The 24,753-nt window shown below is 37.8% G+C and overlaps 1 protein-coding gene across 1 annotated transcript in view; it reads right to left on the bottom strand.

Moving 5' to 3' along the window:
- Positions 1-13,704, bottom strand: part of LOC125922516 (tropomyosin alpha-3 chain-like) — a 14,390-nt gene extending 686 nt beyond the window's left edge. The window contains 2 exon segments of the mRNA XM_049630096.1: positions 1-275; positions 13,614-13,704. The exon segment at positions 1-275 is cut by the window's left edge and continues 18 nt beyond it. Of these exon segments, the coding sequence (XP_049486053.1) occupies positions 1-275; positions 13,614-13,704 (366 nt within the window).
- Positions 13,705-24,753: the final 11,049 nt, after the last annotated feature.

Raw genomic sequence — 24,753 nt, 5'->3', positions numbered from 1 at the left:
GGCTTGGTGTTCCGTAACTTTCATTCCTCTCTCACTCCCATCAGCGGCTTTTTCAGCTTCCTCTGGCTTTTGCAGGGCAGTGGCCGGGCGCTCCTGGGCACCGTCCAGCTCCTCTTCTACCTGCTGGATCCTGGGGTTCAAGGAGGCCACCTCAGCCTCTGCCTGTTCCCAGGCTCGACTTCCCCCCCTCGCCTGAGAGCAGAGAGGGCGCTTGGCCCCCTCCTGGGTATCCTGGCCTTCCTGTTGCAGAGCCTGGATCTTACACTTCAGTGCCTCTGTGGCGGTGACCCTGGCCGTGGTGCCCACCCAGCCCCTGCCCACTCCCGCTCACTCTTAGCTTCCTGCCGCCTCTTTTGGGCTCTGCAGATGCTTCTCTGCAGCAACCTTTAAATAGCAGATAGCAGGAAAACAACGGCCAGGGCCGGAAGAGTCTTTCAGACAACTTTTTCCTTGGGGTTTAATAAAACATCTCTTCTGAGAAGAAATGATCAGAGATGTCTTATGACAGGCATGGACGTGGGAAGATAAAATCCATAAGAAATAAAACTGCATATATACCTGTACATTATTCTGGCAGTCCTCAGCACATCTTCCCACGTACTCCTCTACCTTTTTCTTGAAATTTCTGCATAGAGTAGAATAATGCAGTGTAAGAATAGACTAGGTCATCATTAACCTTCAAAATGTGTGTGCTGTCTAGTGCTGTGGGACCCCACTGCTGTCCCAAGTTGGATGCTTTTGCTATTAAATATGATCCAACTGTGCTTTTAAACTATGCTAAGCTGCTCCCATAATGGAGCTTTCTCCTTGCCTAGGATATAAGAAATTGCTGCTAGAACAACTCAGCATTTTGCTGCATTTGTCCCTTTACTTTACTTTTCATAATAAAAAAAAAAAGCTTAATGTATTTCATTTTATAGATAATTGTTTAAAGATCAGAAGGCATAAAGCTAAAAAAAAAAAAGGAGATCACATGATCCTAATTGAAGCATATGTACTTATATGGCCATGTATTTTTGTTTATATCATCTCATACAATTTTTATATATAGTAGAGGAGTGTGATGTGTACATATGTATATACAGTTAGTTCTGTGATGTTACACACATTCCTAAAAATCACTACGCTATGCGTAATCAGGCAACAAAAACCACAGGGTTTATGGAAAAAGGTTGGAGCAGAAACACTCAACGTTTTCATCAGTGACATATAAAAGAAAGAAAATAAGAACCTAATAAAAGCATAATTTCACACATAAAAAATGGTTAAAAATACATAATGACTATGGTAAATATGGTACTTCACCTTTGGAAAAAAACAAATTTTTGAGGTCTTTTATGGAAGTGGATCTTGGAAGAGCTATAGCTTCTCAGTTACTATGAATTGGTGGAAGGTTGGGTAATCTGAAATCAGAAGGAAGGGTTGCAACGCCTGCCGTGGACCGATGTGGGTCATTGCTCTGTTGTTCCAAATGCCACAGTTAAGCCACTTTTAACAGCCTCAAATCTTGGCGCAGACTTTTCTGTCTTTCATTTATAGGTCTTTTGGGCCATGTGTGTATAATAGATATTTTATCAAGATTTTATCAAAACTGAACATTCGGAAAAAAAAACTGAATATTTGATCCAGTTTATAGCCGCCTTTCACTTCTGTCTTACTGTCAATTTTCTTTTTCCCACCATTTTCTCCCCTCAATCAATGGCTTTACTCAACAGCTAAAGTCTCTGGAAATACTAGGGACATGTCAAACCACTAAATCAGCCACAGCAGGCCCCTAAAGGAGCCACTGAGGGGAGATTGGGCTCTGTCACCTTCAGTTCTTCACGCAGAGAGGATGCTTTACTTACACTCTCTGCTTGGCATTTTGAAGCAGGACACTGAAACGATTTTGAGATGTTTAATGAGGTGGGGTTTTTTGTTTGGTTTTAGTTTTAATACACAGAGGACAGTTTACAAGTAAGAAAAATGTAACAAAACACAACCATGTACAACAATACATGCAATGAATCGAGACAGCTGCTAAATGTGGAGTGTGCATGTGGGGCTTTTGTGTGTTCCCACCACCTCATATTAACTGAGTACAATTTTCTACTTTTATCCATGTTTTTAAAGGGGGAAATAGCACAGACACTTACTCAAAATATATATTAGGCCCCAAATGCTCCCAAGTACGTCAACCATACCAGGGCAAATTTGTTGCAAAACAAGCATTATAGCTGAAGTGTGTGTGTGTGTGTGTGTGTGTGTGTGTGTGTGTGTATGTGTGTGTGTGTATCTGTATCTGTAGGTTTGTATGTAATGGACCTAGAAATGTGTCTGCTGGGAGTAGACGCAGACAGACTTCAGGTCTCAGGGCTTTATCTTCAACTGCAGAGAGCTACCTCGCCCGACTCGCGGTCCTTCAGGAAGAAATCCACATTGACTGATCATCTCGGGGGTCTAAAGGCCCTGGGCATTTCAGCCCATTGAGGAATGAGTCTGGAAGGCCATTTATGCTTCAAAGCTTCCCTTGAGGTTGAAAAAGAGTTTAAGAAATTTGACTTTTCCCTTTGCTCACCTCTCCCCCCCTACCTTCTGTAGTTGTTGATCACCTACAAATATCTTGCATGTCAAAGTCTGGCTTAGCATCTGCTTCCGCAGACTATATAATGATAGGTAGGTAGGTAGGTAGGTAGGTAGGTAGGTAGATAGATAGACAGATACATACATACATGCATGCATGAAATGTTTATATTTATCAAACTTTTATGTTGAAAACCATGAGTTCACAAGGATACCTACCTTTTCGTATTCTTAGACTCATTCACAGACATGGAATGTCTCCCTTTATCCTTCGTATATTTACTTATCTGATCAATATTCTAGTATGTCATCAGTCTGCCCATCTCACAGGCATCTCCCTCCAGCTGTGCACACTCTCACTTCGTGTTGTCCGGACTCTAGTTTTCTACCACCCTGTGCAGCTGTTTGATCTCCAACAAACTGAAATGGGCCATTCACCCATAAGGGCTATCTCCTTAGGGCACTTGAGCTCTAACACAGTGATGAGCTGTGGCCTGCTTCCCCACTCCCATGCGGATGCCAAAAACATGATTGAGACTTGTTAATGGCCCCATATAGTGTCTATTTGTGAAGCTATTACTCCTTGTCTCGATGTCTGTTTTGTCTGATACTAAACTAGGCAATCTAGCTTCTAGTGTGTGGTGTGTGTGGGCATGTGTGTGTTTATTTTCTCTTTTTACTTTGGACTGTCTTTTTGCATTATATGTTTTTAATTTTTTTTAATGTTTACTTATTTTGTGAGAGAGAGAACATATGTGCATGGGGGAGTGGCAGAGAGCAAGGGAGACAGAGAATTCCAAACAGGGCCTGTGCTGTCACCACAGAGCCTCACATGGGGCTTGATTTTAGAACCGTGAGAGCATGACCTGATCTGCAATCAAGAGTCAGATGCTCAACTGACTGAGCCACCCAAGAGCCCCTCTTTTTTGCATTATATTTAAAGTGATTCTCTTGAAGAAAGTACAGTTGGGTAGTTTTTTTAATCTAGTGTGACGTTATTTACCTTTTATTTGGAATCCCTAGTCTGTTTACGTTTGTCATGATTGATGAGGTTGCATTTAAATCTACTGTCTTGCTATTTTCTATTTCACTGTAATGCAGTATTTAATAATATGACCAAAATATAAATTTTCTGTAAAGTATTGCAGCCATAACAAATTATAAACTATTATTTTAATTCCCATGAATATTCTTGAGATTATATATTACTCTGAAAGAGATGCCCATGTAAATAAAGTTTAGAAAGGTCTGTTTGAGATCGTATGCCTTCACCTGATAAAACCTTCCCTTTAAGAGAGGTCAACCACATTGGGGCGCCTGGGTGGCGGTTAAGCGTCCGACTTCGGCTCAGGTCACGATCTCGCGGTCCGTGAGTTCGAGCCCCGCGTCAGGCTCTGGGCTGATGGCTCAGAGCCTGGAGCCTGTTTCCGATTCTGTGTCTCCCTCTCTCTCTGCCCCTCCCCCGTTCATGCTCTCTCTCTGTCTCAAAATAAATAAACGTTAAAAAAAAAATTAAAAAAAAAAAATAAGAGAGGCGAACCACATTAACTAAGTTGTAGTTCTAAACATAAGAATTTAAGTCTAGTCTGTAGATATCCTACATTTTTCTTACTGAAAACTCCCTCAGCTATCTGTTTATCGAGATCATGTCACTTACTGCCCAGAACATACAGTTATTTCTAATACTATATGACTTTTGTGGTTGTCTTTGTATATTCCCTATAGTTACTAGTGACAAATAACTATAGACTGGAGGGCTTCTCTTGGGAGAAGAGTGAGAATATAAAGCAACTATTTATTAAGTCAGATCATTACTGGTGTAAATCAAAGGAGATTTCAAAATACTAAATTAGACAGTCATTGGCAGACCAGAAATTGAAGCTTCAAAATTTTGTCTTTCTCATCAAGGCAGCACATATAACTGAAATGACATCATACATTTTGTCAGTGATTCATCCATGTCCGCATCTTCTACTTCACGTGTCTTTTAATTAAATATATTGAGGTTTCAGTTTTTCTTAAGTTTGTTTATTTTTGAGAGAGAGAGAGAGAGAGAGCGTGCACACAAGCAAGGAAGGGGCAGAGAGAGAGAGAGAGGGAGACAAGGAATCCAACGCAGACTCCAGACTCTGAGCTGTCAGCACAGAGCCTGACGCAGGGTTCAAACCCATGACCCGTGAGATCATGACCTGAGCTGAAGTCGGACGCTTAACTGACTGAGCTACCCAGGTTCCCCTGGGGTTTCAATTTTAGGTATTTATTTGTCCTTTGAGGACAAAGCAGTGTCTGAAGGGCATCCTGTGGATTAAAACTGTTAGTTTTCTCCAAAATATTATTCTTTGCTTGTATGCATATATGCATATTTGTATGTGTGGACATGGGCACTCACACACACGCTGCATTTGTATAATGCCGAACTCCTGTCCTGCTGAGAACTATCTAAAGAAACACCACGATAAAATGTCGTAAAAGCTGTTAAGCTTTTAAAGAAATAGCAGTCTTAAACCCATCAACTTTAGGGAAAGTTAAGAGAAAAAATAAAAGAATAAATGTATGGCAAATGAAAAGTGGATCAGACACAGAACATGTTGTTGCCCATCTAGATGATTTTTCCTGTAATTCTCTGTATGGTTGTTCAGTAAAATGTGTAGTGTAACAATATAGATGTTTATTACACTAGTAATACCACTCTGCTGATAGATCTGTTATCGCGCATCACTATCACAGTGAATTTTTGTATCGTTAGTTTTCTTCTCATATGTAATGGACTTCATGTTTGATTAAAAATCCTCAAAGTAGTGAACTTTCATTTAAATATGTGAATATTTAGAAACAAATTTGATATTCTGCAGTTTATCAAGTTTATCCTGCAATATTTGCAGGATATCTGCAGAAAGAAGATGCATCAAGAATTCAGGGGTGCTCAGTCTTGATTTTACATGTCCAACGCTGAAATACAGCTTTCATTTGTAAATAATCCATGTAATTTTCTTTCACTTGAGGAAAGATGGGAAAGCAGCGATCCAGACTGACCTTAGATATCCAGATTTCATGTTAGCAATTGCTTTAAATATGTTTTTGCGTAATGTCTTTAACACATTTGTTTTCTCATGGAGAAAACTCATATGTTTTAGTATGTCTGCAGCCTGTGTATTCCTGTCTCTATATTTTAAACATCGTTGAAACATATAAAAGGAAGCCCTCGACACTTGTTTCTTGTCAGGGTTGAGGCAGCAATATACTGTTAGTGTGCTACATAGATCTCAAAATTTTATGAGATTTCACAGTATGGCTGTGACATTTCACAGTACAGCTGAAGTCAACACAGAGTTTATATATCAGTGCATACACATCAAACGTATTTGTGTCTTTGAGAATTATATGTTAATGAGAGTCAGAGAAATCATCCATGGCAATGTGTTTGTTTGTTTGTTTGTTTGTTTGTTTGTTTGAAACATTCCCTGAGACCAAATTCCGATTCACTTCTGTTTGGTTCTAAAATTACCGTATTCAGTGCTGTTTGCATTCCCCAAGACGAAAGCATCGGAAGACGTATGTCGTCTCAGATGTTTAACCGATGCTTGCGAAAGGCGAAAGCTCAGAAAGAGTTGAAAAGCAAGAGGTGATGAGGACTCACACTTGGTCTTTAATCTGAATGTTGCTGTGATATGTGTAAATTTTAAAGATTTTTCAATGGTCATTTACAGTTAGCCACGTATAGTTTTACATACCGTCTGAGAGTGGGAAGGTCCTATCCCTAATAAGATGGCTCATTCTAGAAGGTGATGCAGACACATTGTTCCAAGTTCACCTGCAAGGCTGCTGCTTTGCTTTCAGCAGTATAGTTCAGAAGCATCAACTTGCCACTTTGTTGCTGTTGCTGTTGTTGTTGTTGTTGTTGTTGTTGTTGTCGTCATCCACAGAGGCAAAGAGCATACAAAGGACATCATTCTTGACAGAGGGCCTTTTGTTTAAGACTCTTTTATTTCCTAGTAAGATATTTCACTTTCACCCCTACCGTATCTACATTATTTAATACAGGAAATCTGAAATCACTCCTTATGGGGATACTGATGCTGAGTTTGCAGCCAAGAAGTGTAGTCGTGCCCAGACGCGCAAACACAGAGGAAAAGAGGAGAGAAAAAGGCTCACTGAAAATGTGGCTCTCTTTCTGGACTAATAATATTTTAATTGGAAAATTAACATCTATTCACCCACCATATAACATTTCCAGTGAACATTTTCTGCATTTTTGCTGAGTATTATGAATAGTGATAAACACGATATTAAAAAGCTATCAAGTCTAGCATCATCTCACATTGAGGAGAAACAAATTTCACAGAACTGGAGTAAGATTGACACATGGCAAAGTCAGTTTTTAGAGTAGGTGACATATTAACCATTCGTAATATATAGCCCATTGTTGCTTTTTATAAACCGAGGCAATACTAGGAGTGTATAGTTGAATTACAGTAAGAGATCTAAAGATACATTCCTTGTGGTGCCTGGGTGACTCACTTAAGCCTCTGACTTTGGCTCAGATAAGGATTTTGCAGCGGCTCGCAAGTTCGAGCCCTGTGTGTGTGTGTGTGTGTGTGTGTGTGTGTTGACAGCTAGGAGCCTGGAGTTTGCTTCAGATTCTGTGTCTCCGTCCCTCTCTTTCTCTCTTTCTCTCAGAAATAAATAAACATTAAAAAAATTTAAAGATACTCTCCTCTTATTAACAATGGCACCCATCCTACTTTTTTTTTTTTAACAGCATTGAATAGGTTAGATTGTAGCTAATTATAAGAAAATAAGACTCGACCTAATTTGGTTTTCTCAACAATCTAGTGGTAGAAAGACATTACTGTTGCCATTTTAGAAATAAGGAAACAGAGTTCAGCTGGAGGTTAAAAGAGTTGCTAAGACCAGACACTACTGAGAAATACCAAAGACCAGGAAGAAAAGCGATCTTGTGCTTCCCCCCTGACTCCCCACTCCCTTCTCTCCTGCATGCAAAAGTTCACATTCTAGATATTGTCTCTACTCATTCAGAACCACTGAAGCGCGGTTCTCAAAGACAACTTATTTTCACAAATAGCTTCTAATAACTAGCTTAGGGACTGAAAGTAGACATTAGGTGAAGAACTAGGGATATAATTTATTTTTAATTTATTTATATTTTCTTTTTTGTTTCTGACACAAACTATCTTAAGATACCATCTGGGGATACTGAGCCAGTTTGGAGGGCAGTTAAAATATGACCTTTGAGCACTTGACATACTTTTTACACTCCCTTTTCTCTCTTTTCACTGAGTAAATATTTGCAGATAAAGATAAATGAAAAAACAAAAGATTAGGATAGATTCGTGTGAATCAGTGTAGCACCTGTTATGTCCATGGGTATTCTGTTGATTACATCTTCTGTCAGTTTAATTAATTCCATTCTCTCTGTGCAAGGTTCCAAAAAAAAAAAAAAAAAAAAGATTAGAAGTTCAGGCCACTGCTCTTTCTGACATATCTCATGGATAGTGCAGAATGTAACCATTTTGGAAGTTTTATCTCTACTGCTTTTGGAAGTTTAAGAAGCTGTAGCTCCCATGTATGGATACATTCCAGTAATTCAGTGATTCTCAAAATGTGCTCCCTAGACCATCAGCATCAGCATTACTGACAACAGGGCTTAGAAATCCTTGGTCTCACCTCAGGTGTACTGAATCAGAGTCTCTGGGTCTGGGGCTCAGTAGTGTGTGTCTTAAGCTCTTCATGTGATCTCATGTCTGCTAAAGGCTGAGAGTCACTTCAGTAAAGCAGACAATTATGTGGGCAGAAGCGTTCTTCAGTCTTTCTGAGAAAAAAAACTTTGAGGGGTAAGTTTATTCCTCTTGACTACCGAACATCGATAGAAATCAGGAAACTGGAATTCTATTGGTCTGCCCCATCTATTTTTATAACTATGCAATAGCCAGTTGATAGAATAGATGCATTTGTGTTTGTACTGTCTACTCAGCTTGGAGGAGTCCATTTTGCAAGAGCAGAATCAGCTGTGTGATTCTTGTATGAAGGTACAAGCTCTCTGTCCCTTTGCTGCCATAGCCCACAGAGACCGCTAAATATATTTTCTAAGAAGCCCCTTTTCTTGAATCTGCATTATAAACATTAATAAAACATAGTCTAGGGAAACTAAATTTGGTTATTTTCTTTACAACATTATAGTATATTCTATATAACATTATAGTATATCCAAAAAATAGTCATCAGAAAACTTTGCTTTGTATATTACATATAAACATTTCTAGTTGAAGTACAGGTTTTATTTTATTTTATTTATTATTTTTAATTGAAGTATACTGGACATACTAGTTTCAGGTGTGTAATAAAGGGATTCAACAATTATGCACCTTATGAGATGCACTATAATAGATATGCATTACGAGACTACACCACTGTAAAGTGCAGTCATGATCTGTCACATTCCGTTATTACAGTATTATTGACTATAGTGTCTATGTTGTGCTTTTCTTCCCTGTGACTTACTAACTGGGATTTTCCACCTCGGAATCGTCTTCACTTATTTTGCCTAACCCCTTATCATACCTCTCCCCTCTTCTCTCACTACCACCAATTTCTTCTCTGTATTAGGAGTCTGTTTCTGTTGTTGACAGTGTCTTAGGTTACAGACAGAAGTGAAATCATACTGTATTTGTCTTTCTCTGACTTACTTCACTCAGCATCATACCTTCTAGTTCTATCTATGTTGTCACAAGTGGCACAATCTCACCCTTTTTTATGGCTGAGTAATATCCCATTGTGTTTGTATGCCACATCTTCTGTCTCTATTCGTTTATCAACGGATATGTAGGCTCATTTCATTTTCTGTGGGTAAATATCCAGAAGTGGAATTACGAGATTCCATGCTGTTTTTATTTGTAATTTTTTTTCCGAGAAACCTCTGTAGTGATTCCACAGTGGCTGCACTGATTACCAATCCCCCAAAGAGTGTGAAATGATTTCCTTTTCTCCACATCCTCACCAACACTTGTTATTTCTTATGTTTTTGATACTAGCCATTCTATTTTGAGGTGACATATTGTGGTGTATATAGTCAATTAATCTACATCAAAGGCGATAAAAATATACAATGGGAAAAGCAGTCTCTTTGATGGTATTGAGAAAACCAGATCGCTACATGCAAAAGCATGAACCTGTACCACTTTCTTACATTTGATAGAAAAAAAACCCTTAAAATGGATTAAAAACCTAAACATAAGATCTGACACCATAAAACTCCTAAAAGAAAACAAGAAGTAAGTCTCTTGGACATCAGCCTGAGCAATATATAGATATAGATAGCAATATCTGTATCTTTATATATTTTTCTTGGATATACCATGTGCCTCCCCAGGCAAGGGAAGCAAAAGCAAACATAAACAATTGGAATTATGTTAAACTAAAAATATTGTGCATAAGGAAAGGAACCATCAACAAAATGAAAAGGCAACCTATTGAATGGAAGAAGATATTGTCAAATGGCATATCTGATAAGGGATAATATTCAAAAATAAATAAAGAATTAATATAATTAAACACCAAAACAACAAATAAAGCAGTGTTTAAATAGGCAGAGGACCTGAATAGGCATGTTTCCAAAGATCTACAAATGACTTACCCATGAAGAGCTGTTCAAAATCACTAATGATCAGGGAAATGCAAATGAAAAGTACGTTTCAGATAAAACTTAAAAATAAGCTCTGGGAGTAATAAAGCGTTTACTATGTTTAAACATCACCTGTGACATGGTAGCATATTTATAGCTATACTAAATATGCAAGTTATAATTAATCAATTTTTTTTACTCAACTGTAACTTTTATGGATCTAATTTAGACATATGGCTATCTACACACAAGGCTATATTTCAGTGGATAATATTTGTCAACTCAGATGCTAAAAATATGTATATTACATAGAGGTAGTTTAAAGCGCTATTTGACTTTTTTAAAAGGGTGACTATTTTTGTTATTCATTTCAAAAACATTTAAATGGTAGAGAAAGCCCATGAACATCTATAAGCCTGCCTACTAGACATTTTATCTGCAAAGATGAAAAAGGAAAGTGCACTTAAAAGTTACCTTTGGTATTTTCAAAGACAGGAGAGGATTTTACTTTGCATATGGCATATCTTTGCTTCTCATATGCTTCAGAAGATTAAACACCAAAGGCCTCTGTTAAAGGCAGCTATTTGCTATGATTTTGATATTGGCCTCAATATATTTGATAGAAATTCTGATCAGGGTGACATCAGGAGCTACAGATATAAATGAGTTGTCTGCTGTCCCTTCCACATACTTTTTAAAAAATGACATGTATCATTTGTTTATCTTATGTTATAGAAAAAGCAAGTCTAAGCGATGCATCTTAAGGATTTTGTTTCTCATTACTCTGTTTCCCTAATTGTGCCACTTTCTCATTTGAAAAAAGAAAAGATGACAATGGCTAAGTTTGAAAAAGATTTATTCTTCTAGAAAGTAGAAAGCTGAAATCTGAATACCATTCTAATTAGAAGTGTATAAATGGGACTGGAAACAAAATTTCTGTTACCAAGTTGTGTTGTTTTTTTTGTTTTTTTTTTTGTTTTTGTTTTTTTTATAGTTCTGAGTAGGTGTGGATTTCTGCTCTCATAATGTGTTAATGGAGGTGCATAGACAGTTAAAGCTGGTTGTGAGCCGTGGCCAATGTTGCTGTAAGTTAAGGGCAAATCCTGAATCTTGTGATGAGCAAAATACACTCTTAGTTTAGGTTTCTTTATAAACATGTTAAAATGTGCTCCTGCCTTTAGTTCTAACAACATATTCACCCTAAACCAAAAAACTCGCTGTAAAGTCTATCTATTGTGGCGAATCTGAAGGGTAATTTCATAATTTTCAAATCCTCAAGTTTCACACATTTATCTGAAGCTTAATATTGCCTATAAATTTTTTCAGATATTTTTAATTTAACACATTTTAAATTTTGATTAGGATTACATATTTCATAAAGAACCATAACTCTGTGAGCTGAATTACATAGTGAAGGGGAAAAACAGTAGATATTTCCCTTTGATTCATATATTCCCTCTTATCAGATGATGATTATTAAATTGAGGATGGTAAACACAAAATTAGTGATGATTAAGTAAATATCATCGTCTGACCTGACATGAACCAACCCCCTTCTCTTTTCAAACTTGCACGCGCATGCACACACACACAGAAAAGGAATCAGGGTACTAGAAAAAGAACTTACAGCTCAATAAAGAGGGGCAAGATACTAAATCCCAATGATTGTAGAGGCTTAACTCCATGAATTGAAGCCTCAGTGGTTAGAGAATTTACTTTTAATATGTCTGAAGAAAATGAGCTCACGTGTCAGAACTGCTTGAGGCTGAGAGCCTAATTCATCCATGGAACAGGGATGAGAAAAGTTCTGCTGTCCAACCTGACGAAGCAACACACAAATGTGCAATCTTATGTCTGCACACAAGTGTGGCCTAAAGTCACATTTCTCCTTATTTTAGCACCTCATGCAAAGGTAAGGAGGAAAACATGTATGAAAACAACACAACAGAAGTCTGGTGGGGCAAATATCAGAAAGTTTTGTCTGAATGTTTTAGGAAGAAAAGTCGGTGATTACAATAAACTGACAATTAACACTGGAAAACATTTTATATAATGAGATAAACCAAGAGAGATTATAGTCAGTATCTTTACAGTGTTTAAAGGTTTAAAATAAACTATGTAGACTAAGCAAGAACAATATATAATGGGGGGGGGAAGCTTATTAAAGGAGCAAAAAGAATTCTAGAAATGCAATGATAGCTATTGAAATAAAATCTCATTGGGTAGATTAAACAGTAAGGTAGATGTTGCTGAAGAGAGAATCAGTACATTGAACGAGATAGGTAGAAGTCAGATTTTTAAAAATCCTAAATTAATAGATGAAGAATGTAAAGGAGAAGTAACTAGAATGGAAGCTAGAATGAGAATGTTTAGCAGATATTTAAGACAAGTTCCAAAATATATATATATATATATGTACACACACATATACATACATACATATATACATATGTGTATATATATACATATATACATATACACATACATATATACGTATGTATGTATATATGTATGTATATGTATTTATATACGTATACGTATATATGTATGTGTGTATATGTATATATGTATTTATATATGTATACATATATATATGTATGTATGTATATATTTCAAGCATAAGAGAGTGGTACTTTTCAACAGAAAATACTAAATTATTTACTAGATTTAAAAATAAATGACTTTGGGGGCATCTGGGTGGCTCACTCAGTTAAGCATCTGACTTTGGCTCAGGTCATGATCTCATGGTTTGTGAGTTCAAGTCCCGTGTCAGGGTCTGTGCTGTGCTGACAGCTGGGAGCCTGGAACCTGCTTCAGATTCTGTGTCTCCCTCTCTCTTTGCCCCTGCCTCTCTCTCTCTCTCTCAAAAATAAATAAACATTAAATTTTTAAGTGAGTTTTACATTTACATTTTACATTTTACATTTACATCAAAATTGATTTGACTCTTTGGCAAGGTAAGAAAAAGGCACTCCACACGTAAACACATCATAGAGAAATAAAAGTGCTCGGTGAAAAAGGGAAAGTCATATATGTGTAAGAGGTGAAAAAAAAACTACTTAAAAGGAGTAGAAAGTAGTTTGACAACATATGTTTCATAACTGATAATAAGATGCTGGAGACAATGGAATGGTATGTTTAAACTATCATTGAAAACTAATGACCAGCCTAAAATTCTATACATAGTTGAGTGATTCTTTCAAGAATAAGGATGAAAATAAAATACCTTCTGACAAAACCTGGGAAGTGTTTTCTGGTTGTGGAGGTTGTCTCTAGAATGCCCCATCATTTCTTCCCTGTCTGTGGACATTAGCCATTTCCCTTGGCAAGGTGGAGTCTGTTCCTCCGCCCTCTGAAATCTAGCTCAGCCTGCAGTTTCTTAACTAGTCGAGTAGGGTACAAGTAACATTACGCCCATTCTGAGTCACACGTTTGGGAGGATTTTCAGCTTCCCAGCTCGCTTTTAAGGCTCTGGGTCGTGGTGCAGGAACTCTGACCACCATGCTGGAGAGAGTGCCGGATGAACCCTGAGGCTGCATGGGAGAGGAAGGACCCAGTGGGGCTCAGCTCTCTAGGTGTCTCTGGCGGTGTGCCAGCCCGGCAAGTGAAGTGGCCTTTGAACTCCTCCAGCTCAGTGACAAGTCAGTTTATAGGGAATGATCCAGCAAATACCACATGAAGCAGCAGCCTTAGCCAGCCAAGCCCTGCCAAACTTCTCCACGGTGTGTGACCTAGAATGAGAAGGTGGTTGCTTTTAGTCACTAAGTTTTGGGGTAGGTAACCACTGCAGTAGATATTGGTACTGGCTGAAATAAATAAAAAAGCATATACTTCAATAAAAAACTGGGACAGGAGGCTGGAATGGGTTGAAGATGCAATGACACGGATAGAGGTTGTTTAAGTAGTCGTTAAGACTAAAGAAGAATCAACTTAACAAAAATTCGAAAAACTACCTTTGGGAAATTAAAGAAAAAGATGGAAGTGAAATAATAATAATAATAATACAGTGGAAATTGAACAGTGAAAATATGAGACTTAAAAATTCCAAAGGCTTTCAAAACAAATCAGAGGATATTGGGATAATTTGATTACATTTATATTTTTAAAAGTATTGGGGCACCTGGGTGGCTCTGTAGGTATAGTGCCCGACATCAGCTCAGGTCATGATCTCACGGTCAGTGAGTTTGAGCCACGCATCAGGCTCTGTGCTGACATCTCAGAGCCTGGAGCCTGCTTCGGATTCTGTGTCTCCTGCTCTCTCTGCCCCTCCCCTACTTGTGCTCTGTCTCCCTCTGTCTCTCAAAAATAAAAAAATGTAAAAAAAATTAAAAAGTGTTTATTAATTTTGAGAGAGAAAGAGAACAAGTGGGAATGGGGAGAGAGAGAGAGAGAGAGAGAGAGAGAAAGAGAAAGAGAAAGAGAGGATCCATGACATAGGGATGGATCCCAGGATCTATAAGATCATGACCTGAGCAAAATCATGAGTTGGCTGCTCAAATGACTGAACTTCCCAGGCGCCTCTAGATGTTGTTAAGTCAATAAATATGTATGGAAAATGTTTAAAGAAAAGAAATGTAATTTAGAATATGGAAATGAAGAAGAAGGAACAGAAAACAGAGCAAAACATCAGAAAGTCTTTGGTCGGTCCATTAGTAAACCAGGAGGGGCAGGTGGGTGGCTCAGTAGGTTAAGCATCCGACTCTTGATTTTGGCTCAGGTCATGATTTCATGGTTGGTGAGTTCTGGCCCCATGTGGGGCTCTGTGCTGACAGTGTGGAGCCTGCTTGAGATTCTCCCTTTCTCTCTGCCCCTCTCCAACTTGAGTGCACATGTGTGCACACTTTCTCTCTTTCTCTCTCTCCCTCTCCCTCCCCGTCTCCCCCCCCTCTCTTTATCAAGAAGTATTTTTAAAATTTTCATCTAAATGGTATTTATCAAAGTCACTCATTAAAATGTGTATCACTCAGACTTTGTAAGTAAATGTATGGGGGAGGGGAATGTCAACAATTTACCAATCTAAATAAATTACTTTAGCCATTTTAATATTAAGCCCTTCACTTCCTGCAAAACACATTAGGGAAAATAGCTCTTTACTCAGTTACATAAATAGCAGCTCGAAAAATATGACAATCATGAACATGTTTTTTTATCTAATATCATATATGTCTATTCATTTATTTAAGGGAAGATTCCATAGAAATACTAAGAAAAACTGGTAAATCTATAATCACCCTGGGAAAATTTGTCTTTCTTTAAGAAACTGATATATTAGCAGATAAAGGAAAGGGTAAATAAACAGGATTTTTTTTATTTTTTTAATGCTGATTTTTTCTTCTGAAGAGAGAGACAGAATGTGAGCAGGGGAGGAACAGAGAGAGGGAGACATAGAATCCGAAGCAGGCTCCAGGCTCTGAGCTGTCAGCACAGAGCCTGACATGGGGCTCGAACCGACAAACCATGACATCATCACCTGAGCTGAAGTCGGACGCTTAACCCACTGAGCCACCCAGGCACCCCAAGAAACAGGAATTTTAAATAATACAGATGACTAACTTATTCTAATGACGTATATAGAACTCTGCAGTTGTCTTCTCCACATTAGATAAATACACTTTCAATTATATATGGATTAAAAGACAATTGACATGCAGGCTCTATTTTCATACTATAATGTAATAGAATTAGACATCAGTGCACAACCATAAAAGGAAACACGTATCTGTGAACCCAAAGTATACACCTGACCCTTGAACATTCTAGGCTTGAACTCTGTGCATCCACTTACATGCAGATTTTTTTTCCCATATCGTAATGTAAATGTATTTTCTCATATTTTTTTAACATTTCCTTTTCTTGAGCTTAATTTATAGTAAGAGTACAACATATAATACAGTGTACAAAATTCCTGTTAATCGACTCTTTATGTTGTTGGTAAGGCCTTCAGTCAATAGTAGACTATTTGTAGTTAAGTGTTTGGAGAGTCAAAAGCTGTATGTGGATTTTTGAGTGCATGGGGCAGGGGGTGTCGTTGTCCTAACCCCTGCATTGTTTAAGGGTCAACTGTACTTTTTAATAAGAAAAAAATCCATAAGGGAAAATTGGAAATATATAAAAACGAAAGACCACTATGATAGATTTGGCAGCAGGCTGCATGTATCAAGCAGGGTTGATAGTGCACTGAATTCAAGAAGATAAAAAAAAAAAAAAAACACTGGAATTGAATCAATAGTAAAAATAACAAGTGAGACCATAAGGTAATACAATTTTAAAAAATGGCTCTTTGAAAATAGAATAAGATATAAACTCTTAGCTAACCTAGTCAGGAGGAAAAAAAAATAAAACCTGAATAAAAAATGTAAGAAATGGATGAGGCAATTAGATTTTAAAAACACCAATAAGCATGTTATGTCAGTAAATTTAAGTCTTTGTTGAAATGGTCTTTGTTTAAAAAAAAAGTAAAGTGTCAAAAGTGATTTGTAGATATAGAAAATCTGGAGAGACGAATAATCATTAATAATTATTACAGCTATTGAGTCTGTTTGAAGTATCTTCCTGCCTTTAAACAAGACACTCCAAGTCGTTTTACAGGCGAATTCTACTGAAACCCAAAGACTTAAACAGTCTCTACCCTCAAAAATTTAGTTCCAAAACTTAGAGACATAAGGCTAACATTGTCAGTATACTATGACCACTGTGGCCACCCAGCCCAATTAAAGACTATTAGGACAAAGAAAAATGATGTTCAGCAGAATTAGAAGACAATGTTAGACATCTATTTCCAGTTAAATATTTAAAGATAAAACTTCAATTTTGTGGAATAAAGTGGGGTTTTTTTTGCTTATTTGTTTTTTTTTTTTTTTTTTTTTTTTTTTTTTTTATTTCTTATTTTGAGAAAGAGAACGAGTGGGGAAGGGGAAGAAAGAGAGGGAGAGACAGAATCCCAAGCAGGCTCCGTGCTGTCAGTGCAGAGCCCAACTTGGGGCTTGATCTCATGGGACCATAAGATCATGCCCTGAGCTGAAATCAAGAGTCAGTTGCTTAACCAACTGAGCTACCTTAGCACCGCATGAGTTTTTATCCTGTAGACCAGATTAGTTTTATTCCAATATGTGCACTTTTCATGAACGATATTTTTGAAATGTTGGAGTTCTTGCACCAGCTTGTAAGAGCATTGTTGTTTTTTTTATTATCTGCAAACGTTACTAAAATAGATAGGAATTGAGCCTTAAGCATATATACATATACACATATATATGTGTATGTGTGTGTATACACACACACACACGCACACACACACACATACACATACACACACATATAAATATTCAAGTAAATAGTTTTTAACAAAGAAAATTTTGATGGGAGGGAAATGGAAATGAGTCATCATAAATGTATAAAAAGAGCTCTGTTAGGATACCACAACCATGCGAGGGAAGGATGGTGAATGAAAACATTACTAGGAAGGAAGCATCAGCCTGTGGAAATCTTGTATCATCAGAGTGTTTGCTATGGACTAAATGTTGTCTCCCCTCCAAATGTATATATCGAGGCCCTAATGTTATGGTGTATGGATGTGGGACTTTGAGGGATAATTTTAGGTGATAAGGATAGAGCCCTTGTGAATGGGACTAGTGCCCGTGAAAGAAGAGACGCAGAAGAGATGATTTCTTTCTCCATTATGGAGGTTATAGCAAGAAAGTGGTCATCTGCAACTCAGGACATCCCAGCCTCTGGAACTGTGAGAAGAAAACATTTGTTGTTTGAGTCACCACTCTGTGATTTTGATAGCAGCCTGCATTGACAGTGGTCCTTTCTCTACAGTGAGTATGGAGGAAGTGTTTAGGGAAGCTGGATGTTGTCTTTCTGCAGAACTGTGACACAAAGAAAAGAGGTAAAAATTTGAACTACTAAGAACCATTTATATTGTTAACATTAATTTTGAATGAGGAAAACTAAAGACATGTAAAGAAATGGACAGTATCTGAAGAGTTAATGCATTCGCATAATCCATTTCTGCTTAAAAATGTAAAGTTCATGCTGATAGATTTTGAAAGAAAATGGATATTCATAGTAATCATTCTCAGTTTATAATAATGTAACCACTGAAACAGAACATCTGAGCACATTTGCATATGTTGATACAAAATTATGAAGTTCTAATAAAACTCTAAATGAAATACAAAAAAAATTCCTCCAGGTAAAAAATGTATACAGTGAACTTTCCTGAAATATTCTAAGGAATTAAATTTATATCCATGTATCTTCTACTTACTGTATACTACTCTTTGCCTTTTTAACTGTGAGTTTCAGAATTACATGGCCTTTTCCATGAAGAAAATTTTCTAATTTTTTTTTTAATGTTCATTTATTTTTGAGAGAGAGACAGAGACAGAGTGTAAGCAGGGGAGGGGTAGAGAGAGATGGAGACACAGAATCCAAAGCAGGCTCTCAGCTCTGAGCTGACAGCACAGAGACCTACGTGGGGCTTGAACTCCCGAACTGTGAGATCATGACCTGAGCAAAGTTGGACACTTAACTGACTGACCCAGGCACCCCACAAGCTTTCTAACTGTTAACATGTCCTATATAACATGGTTTTCATATATTAACTGAATCCTTTAAGTGAGGTACTATTATTTTCTTCATTTAACAGACAAACTGAAACAAAAGACTTACGTCACTTGCTTTAGATCACACAGCTAATGGCATTAGTGTAATAACGCCCAATTAGTCAATAGAGAAAGGGTAAGCCTTTCAAAAATATGTGAATTCATAAAGCTATATAGTCCTGCTTACAAAAGAAGTAATGGGTGATAAGGAAAGCAGTCAAACATTCTAAGTTAAAATTTATGTTCTGGTAGTAAAGACACATGCTAACAATAACCTTATTTATTAACTTAGATTCACATGTAGGATCAATAATCAGTCTTTTAAATAGGTATGAAATACACCTACTAGTGTGGAAAAGGGAATGGCGCCTAATTGTTTTCTGAAAACTTTTCAACTGTTTTAATTGTGAAAAACCTCAAGAGGAAAGAAGACCTATCTTTTAGTCCTATGATTGTAGCCTAGCGTAAAGACTAATGCATTGGTCATAATTGGTTTATTTACCCATTCATTATTCATTTGTCATAATTATTCATATTTAATTGAAGTATAATTGACATACAATATCCTATTAGTTTCAGGTGTACATCATAGCAATTTATGTTTTCATACATTATGAAATGATCCCCACAGTAAGTCTGGTTACCATCTGTCACCGCACCAAGTTATCACAATATTATTGACTATATTCCCCATGTTGCACACCACATTTCCATGACCTAATTCTTTTATAACTGGAAGGCTGTGCGTCTTAATCTCCTTCAACCGTTTTGCCTGCCTCCCAACTCCTCCCCTTTATGGTAACCGCAGTTTCCTGTGTCTATGAAGCTGGTTTTTTTTGTCTTGTTTTATAGATTCTACATGTAAGTGAAATCATACATTATTTGGTTGTCTCTCTCATTTCTTCTACTTAGCATAATACTCTCTAGATCTACCCAAGGGGTTTCAAATGGCAATAGTTTTTTTTTTTTATTATCTTTGTTTAAGGATTGAGTAGTATTCCACTGTATCTCTGTCACATCTTCTTTATCTGTTCATCTACGAATGGACACTCAGGTTGCATCTATCTTAGGTATTGTAAATTATGTTACAGTGAATGTAGGGGTGCATGTATCTCTTCAAAAAGGCGTTTTCGTCTTTGGAATCATATCTAGAAGTAGAATTGCTGGATAATATGGTAGTCCTATTTTTTATGTTTTTGAGAAACATTCATACTGTTTTCATTAGTGACTGTACCATTTTACATTCCCACCAGCCATGTATGAGGGCTCTCTCACATTCACATTCTCACCAGCACTTGTAATTTTTTATCTTTTTGACAGTAGCCAACCTAACCTCCATGATGTGATACCTCATTGTGGTTTGATTTGCATTTTCCTGATGATTAGTGGTGTTTGAACATCTTTTCATGGGTCTATTGACCCTATGTAAGTCTTCTTTGGAAAAATATCTATTCAAGTCCTCTGCAGTTTATTAATTGGATTTTTTAAAAATAATATTAAGTAGTATATGTTATTTATATATTTTGGATACTAAGTTGTAAATATGTTATTTGTAAATATCTTCTCCCACTCAGTAGGTTGCCTTTTTATTTTGTCGATACTTCACTGTGCAGAAGCCTTTTAGTTTGAGGTAATCCCATTTGTTTGTTTTAGCTTTCATTGCCCTTGCCTGAGAAGACTGGTCCAGTATATATATATATATATATATATATATATATATATATGTGTGTGTGTGTGTGTGTGTGTGTGTGTGTGTGTGTCATATGTGGTAGTATGTGTGTGCACACACACACGTGTATGCGTAACTATCATCAAATAGTTTACTGCTTCTGTTGGTCGTGTGTGTCTGTGTGTATGTATGTATGTATATATGTGTGTGTGTGTGTGTGTATGTGTATATGTGTGTGTGTGTGTGTGTGTGTGTGTGTGTGTGTGTGTGTGTGTGAGAAATGGTTTACTGCCTATATTTCCACGTTTCAGGTTTCAGGTCTCACATTCAAAGATTTAATCCATTTTCCATATCGTGTAAGGTAATGGTCCGCTGTTTTTTGTTTTGTTTGTTTGCATGTAGCTGTCCAGTTTTCCCAACACTATTTGGAAATGTGTATTGTTGCCTGTTGCCTCCTTTGTCATGAACTAATTGACCATGTACGTTTGGGTTTATTTGTAGCCTCTCGGTTCTGTTTCATTGATCCGTGTATCTTTGTGCCAGTACCATACTGTTATGGTTAATATGGCTTTGTAATATAGTATAAAATCAGGAAACAAGGTACCTCCAGGTTTGTTCATGTTTTAGTACGTTACATTGGCTATTTGGGGTATTTCGTGGTTTCATACAAATTTTTAGCATTCTTTGTTTTGGTTTTTGGGAAATTTCATTGGTGTTTTACAGGGATTGCATTGAATGTGTAGATTGCTTTGGGTACTGTGGACATTTTAACAATATTAATTCTTCCAATTCATGAGCACAGTGTATTTCTCCATTTGTGTCATCTTCAATTTCTTTTTTTATATTTACTTGTATATTTAGATGTTTACCTTATTTATATTTATTAATTCCTTACTGATTCATTCACAGTAATAATTGGTTCACTCATTCATGTATTAAGGAAATACTCATTGAACTTCTCTATTTCTCAAAATGGGGAACACAATAGTGAGTGGATAAGAAGTTTCTGCCCTCTTGAATTTTACATTCTAGTGGGAATAGACAGACAATACATGATAAACAAAGATACAGTTGACTCTCATTAGTTTTGGTCATTATGTTTTATAAAGTTGCTGTGGACACTGAATTCATGGCTCCTGAACCATTATTCTTTGGGGAAATATTGTATTAGCTTCCTGTGAACTTCTGGTCACACTATTTTCATCAACCTGTCAATATATAACCATGTTTTATGGGTGCTGCTTTTTAAATTTTTTTAATGTTTATTTTTTTTGAGAGAGAGAGAGACAGAACACGAGTTGGGGGAAGGGCAGAGGGAGAGGGAATACAGAATCCAAAGCAGGCAGCAAGCTCTGAGCTGTCAGCACAAAACCCTCTGTGGGGCTCGAACCCACAAACTGTGACATCATGACCTGAGCTGAAGTCAGATGCTTTACCAACTAAGCCCCCCAGGCGGGCACCCCTATGTGTGCTGGGTTTTATTTTATTTATTTAAAAAAATTTTAATGATTGCTTATTTTTGACAGAGAAAGAGTGCGATCAGGGGAGGGGTAGAGAGAGAGGGAGACAGAATCTGAAGCAGGCTCCAGGCTCTGAGCTGTCAGCACAGAGCCCCAAGGTGGGGCTTGAACTCATGAACTTTGAGACCATGACCTGAGTGGAAGTTGGATGCTTAATCGACTGAGCCACCCAGATGACCCTGTGCTGCTTTTTAAAGAAAGCTTATTTCTCTCTATTTTGGATTCACTAGCATTGAGCACATGGCCAACAGCACTGTGACTCACATGTGAATGAAGCTTATCTAACACACATTGTCTCCTTGAGGCACATCAGAGCCTTCTTGGGAACACTAAACGTCACTTCAGCACAGTGCTTGGAGTCCATTTTAAATAGCAAAATCACCAACAGATTTCACCAAAATGTGAAAATCTGGCCATGATAACACTTGTTTATAGCATGATGACAAACCAGAAGGCAGTGTCCCCGTGTTCGATGTCAGTTGGGAACGTCTATCTCAGGTGCAGGCATTTTTCACCACTCTGCACATGTCTGTGAATACGTGCAAGGGTCCCACAGTATTGACTTTGGGGTGACAAGTAAATTTTAAGGAGTAGGTAAAATTGCAAATAAGGAATTTGTGAATAGTAAATAACAACTCTACATTCCATCAGATAAGTGCTATGGAGAAAAGAAAGCAGAGTAAGGAAGGTGGCCAGAGAAGGTGTCTGTGGAGTGGTGGCATTTGAACAAAAGCCCCGAAGAGGAAGGGGTATCCTGGGGCACCTGGGTGGCTCAGTCTGTTAAGCATCGGACTTGAGCTCAGGTCATGAAATCACAGTTCATGGGTTCCAGCCCTGTGTCAGGCTCCGTGCTGACACCTCAGAGCCTGGAGCCTCTTTTGGATTCTGTGTCTCCCTCTCTCTCTGCTCATCCCCACTTGTGCACTCTCTCTCTCTCTCTCTCTTTCTCTCTCTCTGTCTCTCTCAAAAATAACTAAACTTAAAAAAAAAGGTGGGGAGGAATCCTGAGACTACCCAACAGAAATACATTACAAGCAGAAAGAACAATGGCCATGATGCCATAGCATGTTTGAAATGCTTGAAGAACTGTAACCTGTGGGGCTAGAGTGTTATGAGTAGGTGCAGAGGCTACGAGAATGAGGCAGGACAGTTAGTCAAAATTAGATAATGGGGGGTGGGGGTGGGGGAGGTGTCTGGGTGGCTGAGTCAGTGAAGTGTCTGACTTTGGATCTCTGATCAGGCATGATGTCAGGCTTCATGAGATCACGCGCCACGTTGGGTTCTCCACTGACGGGGCAGAGCCTGCTTAGGATTCTCTGTCTCCCTGTCTCTCTTGCTTTCCTGTCCCCTCTCTGTCAAAATAAATAAATAAAACTTTAGCTAATGGACCAAACTGTAGGCAACGATAAGGGCTTCACCTGAGCAAAATGGGAACTGACTAGAATCTGGGCCGTCCATGCAGAACAATCTGACTTGAGTTTTATCATACCCCTTCAGAGCCCTGGGCTGGGAGTAAATCGTGGAGGAGAGCTTCCCCATAGAAGACGTGGGGAAAGCAGGTTGCAGGAATCCGCTGGGATGAGTGATGCCAGAGGTGGTGGCGGCTTAGATCAGGAGTGTGGAAGGGAAGGTTGCACAGTGTGCAGGATGTAAGTTGTTGGAATAACTGAACAGACTCTCTGGTTGGTTGGTTGTGGAGTCTAAGACAAACAGAGGACTGGGCTCTGAGCCCATTTGTTTGACCTGGGTAACTGAAAGTTTGGAAGTCCACTTATTGAGATGGGGAAGACTGTAGGAATAGCTCAGAGTCTGGGGGAAGGCAGAAGCAGGAGTTGAGTTTCAGTCAAAATTCAAGATTTATTAGACATCTTAGGGGGAATTTTGATGAATCCCTAGATACACTATGTAGGAATTCAACACAAAAAATTATCCATTTGTACTGAATTTATCCATTAATGAATAAACCCATTGTGTAACTTTTATTTCAGCTCGGTCATTGCTTAAAACATGGTAAATATTTTGGGGCGCCTGGGTGGCGCAGTCGGTTAAGTGTCCGACTTCAGCCAGGTCACGATCTCGCGGTCCGTGAGTTCGAGCCCCGCGTCAGGCTCTGGGCTGATGGCTCGGAGCCTGGAGCCTGTTTCTGATTCTGTGTCTCCCTCCCTCTCTGCCCCTCCCCCGTTCATGCTCTGTCTCTCTCTGTCCCAAAAATAAATAAAAAACGTTGAAAAAAAAAAAAAAACATGGTAAATATTTTAATACCAATCACGTGCTGCAGAATGAAGTGAAGTTCCAATCAGACAAATTGAGTTTAAATCCTGGTACTTCTGCTTTACTTATCTAAAATGTTGGAGGGATTACTTCATATATCAGAAGTTTTTCTTCCTTATATATAACAGACAAAAAATACATTCTTAATTAGACTGAACATTAAATAGTATACAGATAAGAATCTTCATACAGTACACAATAAATATAAATTCCCTTCCACCATACCCTATAATTTCAAATAAAATGTCTGGATAGATGGCATGGGTTTTTTTTATTATTATTTCCAAAATAAATAAGTACATAAATACCTTCATGACTTGAAGAAGCTAAGTTATCATAAAAGGCAAATGTGAGTTTAGGACACTAAGCTTTGGCTAATGGACTGAAAACCTATTACAAGAATTTCATGTCCATACTTTTATTGACTAAGAATGACAAATTGTAAAATGTATCAACTCATTTAGTGAGCCCGAACTCATTTAG

Source organism: Panthera uncia, chromosome B1 (genome assembly GCF_023721935.1).
Source record: "Panthera uncia isolate 11264 chromosome B1, Puncia_PCG_1.0, whole genome shotgun sequence".
NCBI classification, from domain to species: Eukaryota; Metazoa; Chordata; class Mammalia; order Carnivora; family Felidae; genus Panthera; species Panthera uncia.
The sequence above is the reverse complement of the archived record's forward strand: the minus strand, read 5'-3'. Positions and strand labels throughout refer to the sequence as shown.